Source organism: Durio zibethinus, chromosome 7 (genome assembly GCF_047325235.1).
Source record: "Durio zibethinus cultivar Kanyao isolate XHJ-2024 chromosome 7, ASM4732523v1, whole genome shotgun sequence".
Lineage (NCBI taxonomy): Eukaryota > Viridiplantae > Streptophyta > Magnoliopsida > Malvales > Malvaceae > Durio > Durio zibethinus.
In genome coordinates, this window is record NC_143168.1 from 18,555,222 (window position 1) to 18,564,740 (window position 9,519).

Here is a 9,519-nt window from a genome sequence, read left to right on the forward strand (position 1 = left end):
AGTTTTTACCAACCTAAGAAAGAGGGAAATTGATGTCCAGGATATATGTTCCAGATGTGGACAAGAAGAGGAAACAATGATGTATGCGGACAAACGATGTAAGGTGGCAAATGACATATGGAAAATGGAATGCTGGGGGGATGAATGGTCTAATGCAAAGATTGAAAGTGGAAAAGGATGGCTGAGCAGTTTGTATGAGAAAGGAACCCGAAACAGCTTGGAACTGGGACTGACAGCATGTTCGGTTTTATGACACAATAGGAATATGGATATAAAAAATAATGGGTGCAAAACTGTCGAGGAGATCATGGCATATGTAAGGCAGTTTTTGCACGAATACAGAGGAGCTCAAGTACAGCCTGAGATGCAAATCATGCAGGAGATACCTAAATGGAGAGCCTCAGAAAATGGCTATGCTAAGGTAAACTTGGACAGTGTGCCCAAGGTGGATGCCAGTGTGTGTGAGATAGGGGCTGTTGTTAGGGGACGGAATGGGCAAGGTGTTAAGGGCATGCTCAAATAGAGTAAAGCATGTTAGTGATCCAGTTGTTGCAGAGGCAATAGCCCTGAATACAACGATTGAAATTTTCAAACAATAGAGATTACATTCTATTATAGTAGAAGGAGATGCACTTGAAGTAGCGAACCAGCTGAAGTCTGAGGAGGAGAACCTGTTGATGATCGGTTAACTGATGCAAGATGCAAAGACATTGATGCTAAACTTCAGTCAATTTTCAGCTGTTCGTACAAAAAGGGAGGCAAATGGGGCCGCACACAGACTTGCAAAGTATGCAATTAGATCGCCAGTAGAGGAGATCCAATGGATTAATGAATGCCCTAACATTATTTCTGATGTAGTACTTGCTGAAAGCACATTTCTTTAAATCAATGAATTTATATTTCAAAAAAAAAAAGAAAATTGTGTCTAGAAATAGAGAGTGAGTAATCAGAACATCATTGTCTAATTATGTGGTATTTTCTATATATTGGCAGAGACAAGCCGAGCTTTCTTCATGTTCCGGGCATCCAGCCTTGAGATTGTGAGATCTACGGTCCCATTATTGAATGCGTACAGGTGAGTTTGGTTGTCTATGGCCAAAGCTGGATAAACTCTAGCAGTAATGCAGGCTCTTCCCTTCCCACCGAAACTTTCTACAACTGAATGATCTATCTGCAAAGGTGAAACCAATATCAGTAGTCCAACACAGAAAATGCTTTGATTATTTGGATAAAGTTTTATAATTGATCAAATGTTTCAAGTAGACTTCTAGGCTATTTACAAACCAGGGTTCTTAGTGTAATCTTCTCCTGAGCTGGGTCTATGTCAATGAAAGCTCCATATGTGGTCTTCTCTGGCCCTTCCCTAAATGTAGACCTGTTAAATTTTTTAATGTGAAGTTGAGGATCAGTTCGCATCGGGAAGAAATGAAGTGGCTCAAAAAAAAAAAAAAAGGAACAAAAACTGACCTGCTTTGATTACTACACATGAGTACAACATATTTTGCATGGCTTCTAAAGATGCGAAAGAAGATTGCAGTTTGCTCTGTCAAACCTTGAGAGGCTAAAACTAGCAATCCAAATGGCCCAATCATGACTCGAAATGAAACCGTCTGTTGGCTACAAGGAGCTGGAGGATCAACCCCATCTGGGACTATAAATTCAGCCTCTTTCAAATTGGTTAAATCAAATGAGACTTCTACATTGGCCTGTACATGCATAATTAAACATAATTCTCCTCCCAAGATTATGATTTGTGGACAACAAGTATAATTGTTCATTATGATTGAACTTGTTACGTATGAAGCTGTTACTCCCAAGACTTCAAGAACTGATCCACCGTTGAGCTGCCTTTCCTGGATGCTTACGTTCTCAGGACAAAGAGTCTCAATCTCTTTGATTGGCCATTGAGTCAATTGCTTTCCAGTTTTACTGAGCAGAATGCTTCTAGGAATTGACTGTCAAACACAGATTACATTGCAAATGAGTTCTGTCAATTGTCATTTTACCTGTATATATTAATGATCGTTCCACACCTTAGATTACCTGAAGCCCTGACCACCCTTTCTTGACTGCATTAGCATCACCATCCATCTCTGCTATCCAGCCCCATGATATTCGCCTCTTCTTAGAGCAGTCAAAAAACGTCTTGGAAGCATAAAATTTTCCATTATCATATCGAAAATCAAAACCACTGTCCAAGATGTCATTTTCAGCTGAGAAGTTGTCTGTTTGGGGTGTGTAACTCCCTAACATGTAGTAATCATTTCCATCGAAGCTTGCCTTAAGCACATGCTTGGTAACTTTATCTTGGATAATAAAATTACAATTTATTCAAAAAAAAAAAAAAAAGATCTCTATTTCTATACAACAAAGAGTTTACTAAGATAATTGCAGTGAAAGCCAAGTCAATACATAAAACAAAGTCTTATTAATGATGAAACAATTAATAACAATGTGTGATGTTGATACAAAACCTAAATTCAAAAGAAACCAACTGGCTAAATCTTGAATCCAATCCCAATAAAACAAACCAATTAACAATCAGCAAACAAAGAAATTACAATCCATAAACAACCATCAATCAATAACACAACTAGCAAGATTCTATATTACAATCCAACAATTAGGACACATATCAAGCCAAAAACACATCTTGACTCCATTTATGGGATTACATGAACAATACCTTGGTCCAGCCACCAAGAGAAGCCAGTCCAATACCAATAAATGGAGACACGCCCTGCCATTCAATAACAAGGAATTAGGAAATTTTCTACAGAATGCTAAATTGACCAATAATTTTTGGTAAAAGGTGTTGAAAATGCGTTTTTTTTTTACCAATATTGAAAATTGTATTTGTTTCTAGTTTTGAAGTCATCTTTATTTGAGAAGTTTCTTTGTAAGTGTAACTTTTTCCAGTTATTCAATTATTCTCAGGAAAGAATGTTATAATCTTTTAACTTTATTTGAATCTAAATCTGAAAATGAGGTGTTATAAACATTTTATTTTGGAAAAAAGTGCAAATGAAGATAATATTACAGTTTAGATTTTTTTTTTTTTTTGAAAATTGAAGGAAAGGAATTAAAATTCAATTTTAAACAAAAGATTTACACAAACTACTGATTCAACTGCCGATGTCATTGATTTTGCTTCTAATTCTTAGTGAAATAACAAGAATTTTAATAAGTAGGCACATGGTAACATAATCACCTATTACCTTTCAGATCATATTACTAGTTATTATGAATATTAAAAGTTGATAACTTTTTTTTTTTCTTTTTTTCTTTTTAATGTCCAAGTTGACTTCTTAGACTAATTAACCAAAGTTCAAATCTTGATAGTCTCATAAAAAAAAAAAAAAAGACAATATGACATATTAAAAAAAAATGGCATAAAATTTAGAAGTTCTAAACGTTCAAAAAACAGGCTTATTATCCCACTAACATGCTTTATCAAGAAAATAAAAAATATAAAAAAAGTTATAATTTACTATAACGTAGCATTAAATAATTCCATTTTATTTATTTATGTATTTACTTATTATTATTATTATTATTATTATTATTATTATTATTCAAATAAAAAATAAAATGAAGGAAATAAAATTGACAAAAAAAAATGAATAAGAGAGAAAAATATTGAGCTTACCAAATCATGGGACTGATCATTCCTTAAGCGAAATTTTAGTACCATCCAGATATATACGAGAGGCATGAGCAATCTTGGGCCAATCCACACCGCTTTCTTGTTTGCATCTTTCACTTAAAACATGACAATCTTGAATCTTTACTTGTTTGAGGCACTGCATCTTTTGTGGAAGAGTTGATACTTTTGGGCAAGCGATAATCTCAAGGTTTTCAAGTGATGTGACGCTGTGCCACTCTGGTGAAGTTGTGAGGTTCTCACATCCTTCGATGCTCAGGTACTTTAAAGTGTTGGTGGATCCTCGTAGAAGCCATTGGGGTAGAGCCTCCAGCTTTGGTAAATATCCAATCCCCAATTTTTGAAGACAGAGACCATTATCAACAAGGTTATCTTGATTATCATTATCTCCTGTCTCTTTGAATCCCTGCGTCGTACTCAGATCAAGCTTTTCACAATCCCCAATTATTAGAGACTGTAATGAAGTCAGATATTTCAAACCATGTGGCAGTGACACCAAGTTTTTGCAACCACCAATAACCAATGTATGAAGGGATGTGAGTTTCTGAACCCCTTCAAACAAATATTCCAGATTTCCACAGTCCACAATAACTAAATGTTGAAGAGATTTCAAGCGCTCGAATCCATGCAGAACCCTTTGTTTTGTAGTTAATGTTAAAAATCTGAGACTGATCATATAACTCATATCTTTAGGCAACTCTTCGATTTGGTCACAACCAACAAGAAACAGAGATTGCAAATTTTGCAACTTACAAATGGAGTTGGGAAGTTTCTTGATGTTGGAATTGCCTGTTAGGTTGAGATACCTTAAATGCTTCAAATTCCCAATCCTTTTGGGCAATACCTGGAGATTAGACCAACTAAGATCAAGCACCCGCAAATGTTGCAACCTCTTGAGACATGTTTCAATAAGGGATTTGTTTATAGGACCATTTCCCATATCTGGAAACCTAAGAGTACGTACCTGTCCTAATTTATTAAAGAACTTGGAAGCATTTTCCCCAGGAGATTCAGAGTTAACAAGGCACACATGCCGAATCCCTTGGCCAATATTTTGGTCAAAAGACTTTACTATACAACACTCATTCTTTGCTACTGATGATGCAAGATCATGTAAAAGATCATGCATTTTAAATGTATTATAAATAAGCCCGTCATCGTATTCTTGAAAAAGAGATCGTGACAACAGGCCGTTCAAATACTGCCTACCAATAACATCTGAATATTCAGTTTTATTGGAGGATTCAAGAAGACCATGAGCCATCCAAAATTGGAGTAACTCAAATTCAGAAAAATCATAATCCTTTGGATATAGTGAACAATAGGCAAAACATTGCTTCAGATAAGGAGGCATTTGATCATAACTTAGTTTTAGAATAGAAAATATTTCATTTTCCTTTTCCATTAATTCCCACATCTCACTATCTTTCACAAGTTTCCAATCATGTTCTGAGGTTTTGGAGAATAGTAAACTCCCGAATGCCTTCACAACCAAAGGAACCCCTTTGGATTTTTTAACAATTTCTTCCCCAATTTTTACAAGGTTTGGATGTTGTTTCTCTTCCCCTCTCTTGAATGCAGATTGGAGAAACAAAGAGAAAGATTTGTCATAAGGAAGAGCTTCCAAACGGTGTGGGGGGATTGTGCCTGTGATCTTTGCAACTTGGTTACTACGAGTGGTGACTACAATTTTGCTTCCGCCAGTACCTCCCACTAACAATTGTTTCAGTTCTTGCCATTTTCTATAATCCTCATTCCACACATCATCTAGAATAAGTAAATACTTTTTACCATTCAAACAGTCTCGTAAGACCTTTTGTAATTGCTCCAAATCCATGTTACCAAGGTCTCCATCACTCCCCTTTCCGGATTTAATGACTCTTACCACCAATCGTTTGAGATCAAAATCATCTGAAACACACACCCAGAGTTTCAATCCAAAATGGCTATCTACACTTTCATCATTGAACACCAATTTGGCTAGGGCAGTCTTCCCAAGACCTCCAATCCCGACTATGGGAAGGACTGATATGTCCTCCCCATCAGCTGGATAGTCTTGCATTAACATTTTTATGATTCTTTGTTTCTCTTCATCTCTGCCAATGATCTCTGATGCCTGCACAAAGGAGTGAGTCTCCCTGTCCAGGCGCAGGGCATGCCTAGGGCCATCATGTCTCTCAATGAGATGAAAATTATTTTTCAAAGCAGCAACCTTACCAAACCTCTCAGTAACAGTTTTAATCTTACGGGCCATCCTAAATGGAAAAGCAAGTGGGTTTGAGCTAGAAAAGAAATAGCTTACCTTCTTTCCAATGCCTCTCTGATTCAGAACTTGCTTCCGCAATGCTTCGACTTCAAATTCGTCTAACACATCTTCAGCATCATAACAGGCATCCTTCAACAGTTGTAGCCAAATCCGCAGCTGAGTGTCATGAGCCTGTTTCTCTTCAGCATCTAAAAGCACAGCTTTGATAGTAGTTAAAGTCGTCTTGAGCTCTTCAAGGTTACTCTGGACACCCCAAGCCTGGCGAATTTCTTGATTGGCAATATTACCGAGTTTCGAAAGGACTATTTCTGCAAGGTTAAATGCGAAGGATTCAGCCATGATTGTTGCGGGGAGATATATCTTATGCTAAGTCTAATTTTTATGATGAGGTTTATTGATTGATTAAACAAGTGAGAGGAAAGTAAAGAACAGGATGGAGCGAAGAATTTCTATGAATATCTTAAAGCAATAAAGAAGAAAGTGGGAAGGAACATTAGAAGCTGACTTGACTTGGTAAAGGGAGTAGTTGGTGTGCTTGCCGTAATATAAGTAAAAATAGATACAATGATATAATTTCTGTCATTTAAAAAGAAGTAGTTGAAATTAATTGATAATAGAAGTTAATTTAATTAATGAGTAAATTTCATTGGAACAGTATCATTACTCAAAAACTTCCGCAACTAAGAGGACAGCTTTAACAACGTTCAACGGTTTACTAGGCTTTTAAAGGTCACTTTGGGCACCCCAAGCTAAAGGAAGCTCTTCATAAGTAATAATGCTTAGTTTCTCGATCACGTTTTCTTACTATATCAAATGTGAAGTTTCCATCCATGATTTCAAAAAATTTGTGCAATTAATAAGTAACCAATCAAAATGGAATACCATAACTATTCTGTCAAAACATTATTTGAGCAAATAAATTAAAGCTATATTATTGCACAAGAAAATTGTGTTTAGAAAGAGAGAGAGAGTAATCAGAACATCATTGTCCAGTGATTTGGGATTTTCTATATATTGGCAGAAACAAGTCGAGCTTTCTTCATGTTCCAGGCATCCAGCCTTGAGATTGTGAGATCTACGGTCCCATTATTGAATGCGTACAGGTGAGCTTGATTGTCTATGGCCAAAGCTGGATAAACTCTAGCAGTAATGCAGGCTCTTCCGTTCCCACCAAAACTTTCTACAACTGAATGATCTATCTGCAAAGATGAAACCAATATCAGGAGTTCAACACGGGAAACGCTTTGGTTATTTGGAAAAAGTTTTCTAATTAAACAAATGTTTCAAGTAGACAAATAGGCTATTTACAAACCAGGGTTCTTAGTGTAATCTTCTCCTGACGGGGGTCTATGTCAATGAAAGTTCCATATGTGGTCTTATCTGGCCCGTCCCTAAATGTAGACCTGTTAAATTTTTTAATGAAGTTGAGGATCAGTTCGCATCAGGAAGAAATGAAGTGGCTCAAAAAGAAAAGGAGCAAAAACCGACCTGCTTTGATCACTACACATGAGTACAATATATTTTTCATGGCTTTTAAAGATGCGAAAGAAGATTGCAGTTTGCTCTGTCAATCCTTGAGAGGCTAAAACTAGCAATCCAAATGGCCCAATCATGCCTCGAAATGATGCCGTTTGTTGGCTACAAAGAGCTCGAGGATTAACCCCATCTGGGACTATAAATTCAGCCTCTTTCAAATTGGTTAAATCAAATGAGACTTCGACATCGGCCTGTAAATGCATAATTGAACATAATTATCCTCCTAAGCTTATGATTTGTGGACAACAAGTATAATTTTTCATTATGATTGAACTTGTTACCTGTGAAGCTGTTACTCCCAAAACTTCAAGAACTGATCCACCCTTGAGCTGCTTCTCCTGTATGCTCACGTTCCGAGCACGAAGAGTCTCAATCTCTTTGATTGGCCATTGAATCAATTTCTTTCCAGTTTTATGGAGCAGAATGCTTCTAGGAATTGACTGTCAAATACAGATTACATTGCAAATGAGTTCTGTCAATTGTCATTTGACCTTTATATATTTATGATCGTTCCACACCTTAGATTACCTGAAGCCCTGACCACCCTTTCTTGACAGCATTGGCATCCCCATCCATCTCTGCTATCCAGCCCCATGATATTCGCCTCTTCTTAGAGCTGTCAAAAAACGTCTTGGAAGCATAAAATTTTCCATAATCATATCGAAAATCAAAACCACTGTCCAAGAAGTCATTTTCAGCTGAGAAGTTGTCGTTTTGAGGTGTGTAACTTCCTAATATGTAGTAATCATTTCCATCGAAGCTTGCCTTAAGCACATGCTTGGTAAATTTATCTTGTGAAGAAGTGTCAACTCCATAATTTCCATTTATGCTAACAGGATAAAAATCGGGACACTCGAACATATTGGTCTTTACTGACGAATGAAGTGGATTTGTGCTCCTAGTCCAGGTAAAAAAGTCTTTGCTTTGGTATAGAATTGCTGTTCCCTGGCCATTTAGGTTGCCTCCAAGAATGACCCGCCACATTCCATCAGGACCTTGCCAAGCAGTTGAGGGATCCCTAAAATTCTTTGGATCAATGCCGTTATTTGGAATCATTAAAGGATTTAGAGGAGATTTCACCCATTCTGTTAAGAATGGATCAGATAGATTCTTAGGCAACGCCAGATTTTGGACCTGACTATCGTTAGAGTAAACTCCAGTATATAGAATGGCTGGTTTTCCATCAGAAAGGATTGTGGTTGAACCAGAAAAGCAACCTTTGATGTCAAAAGGATCTGTTGGGAAAAGTGCATGTGGAAGATGAAGCCAATTGACAAGATCATATGATACTGAATGAGCCCATGTAATGTTTCCCCACAAGGGACCATATGGATTGTGTTGATAGAACAGATGATAGACTCCCTTGTACAACATTGGTCCTGTTATAAACAAATGAATTGGTCTTAAAAAAGGAAAATCAAAGCTTTCTGGCAATTGAAACAATACATATACTCTACAAATTAAAGAAGTTAAAATGTTTAAAGGAAAGAAAATGACCAAAAAAAAAAAGGAAGCAGATAGGCAACATACCATTAGGATCTGCAGTGCCGTTGCATCCATTAGCAAATTACATGTCAATTCCATGGGAAAAAATGAAAAAGAAATTAACTGCTAGAACTGAAAGTTGATTAAAATTTGACGTTAATTGTGGAGAAAAATTCAACACAAGAAGGCGTATGTATATACCATTCATCCAGTTTTGGGGAGGCTGGAAATGGTAGGCAGTCCTATATGGCTGTTCTATTGAGGATTCAGCTCGAAGGGAAGCCAATGCAACACATAAAGCAACAACCCTTATTACAGATATTACCATGCTGGTTACCTCTCAGGTCAGGACTCAAAATATGAAGCTCTAAAGCCGTGCTCAAAATCTGTATTGGATACTACTGATATGACAAGGATCCTAATATAATATAAGGAGGGAAATGCACCCATTTTTACAACGGAAATTTCAGCATATCTGCTTCCAAGTCTTTACAGACCAAGAATGTTCTTTGCAGAGCAATACGTAAAAGAAGGTCTTGTCAATTAATGTGAGAAAGTGACTTGCAAA

At 36.8% G+C, this 9,519-nt stretch overlaps 3 protein-coding genes across 4 annotated transcripts; all 3 read right to left on the reverse strand.

The window, feature by feature from the left end:
• Positions 1–710: 710 nt before the first annotated feature.
• On the reverse strand, positions 711–1,840 carry LOC111277435 (fructan 6-exohydrolase-like). The gene is made up of 3 exons (XM_089763753.1): positions 1,468–1,840; positions 1,285–1,375; positions 711–1,171 (listed from the first exon to the last, which is right to left on the reverse strand). The coding sequence occupies exons 1-3, from the start codon at positions 1,776–1,778 to the stop codon at positions 980–982; spliced, it is 594 nt and encodes a 197-aa protein (XP_089619879.1). The 5' UTR covers positions 1,779–1,840; the 3' UTR covers positions 711–979.
• A 248-nt stretch (positions 1,841–2,088) lies between these two features.
• Positions 2,089–6,736, reverse strand: LOC111276915 (putative disease resistance protein RGA1). Of its 2 annotated transcripts, XR_016343567.1 has the most exons (3): positions 3,650–6,736; positions 2,687–2,740; positions 2,089–2,145 (listed from the first exon to the last, which is right to left on the reverse strand). XR_016343567.1 is itself a non-coding variant. In XM_022862879.2 (2 exons), exon 1 carries the CDS (start codon positions 6,267–6,269, stop codon positions 3,666–3,668), a length of 2,604 nt encoding a protein of 867 aa, XP_022718614.2. In that variant the 5' UTR covers positions 6,270–6,736; the 3' UTR covers positions 2,252–2,740; positions 3,650–3,665. The 2 variants fall into 2 exon arrangements, 1 of the variants encoding a protein (XP_022718614.2); XM_022862879.2 differs by lacking the exon at positions 2,089–2,145 and having other exon boundaries at positions 2,252–2,740.
• Positions 6,737–6,833: 97 nt separating this feature from the next.
• LOC111276916 (beta-fructofuranosidase, insoluble isoenzyme CWINV1-like) lies at positions 6,834–9,519 on the reverse strand. Its single transcript, XM_089763752.1, has 6 exons — positions 9,153–9,519; positions 7,995–8,845; positions 7,748–7,906; positions 7,419–7,657; positions 7,243–7,333; positions 6,834–7,129 (listed from the first exon to the last, which is right to left on the reverse strand). Exons 1-6 carry the CDS (start codon positions 9,277–9,279, stop codon positions 6,938–6,940), a joined length of 1,659 nt encoding a protein of 552 aa, XP_089619878.1. The 5' UTR covers positions 9,280–9,519; the 3' UTR covers positions 6,834–6,937.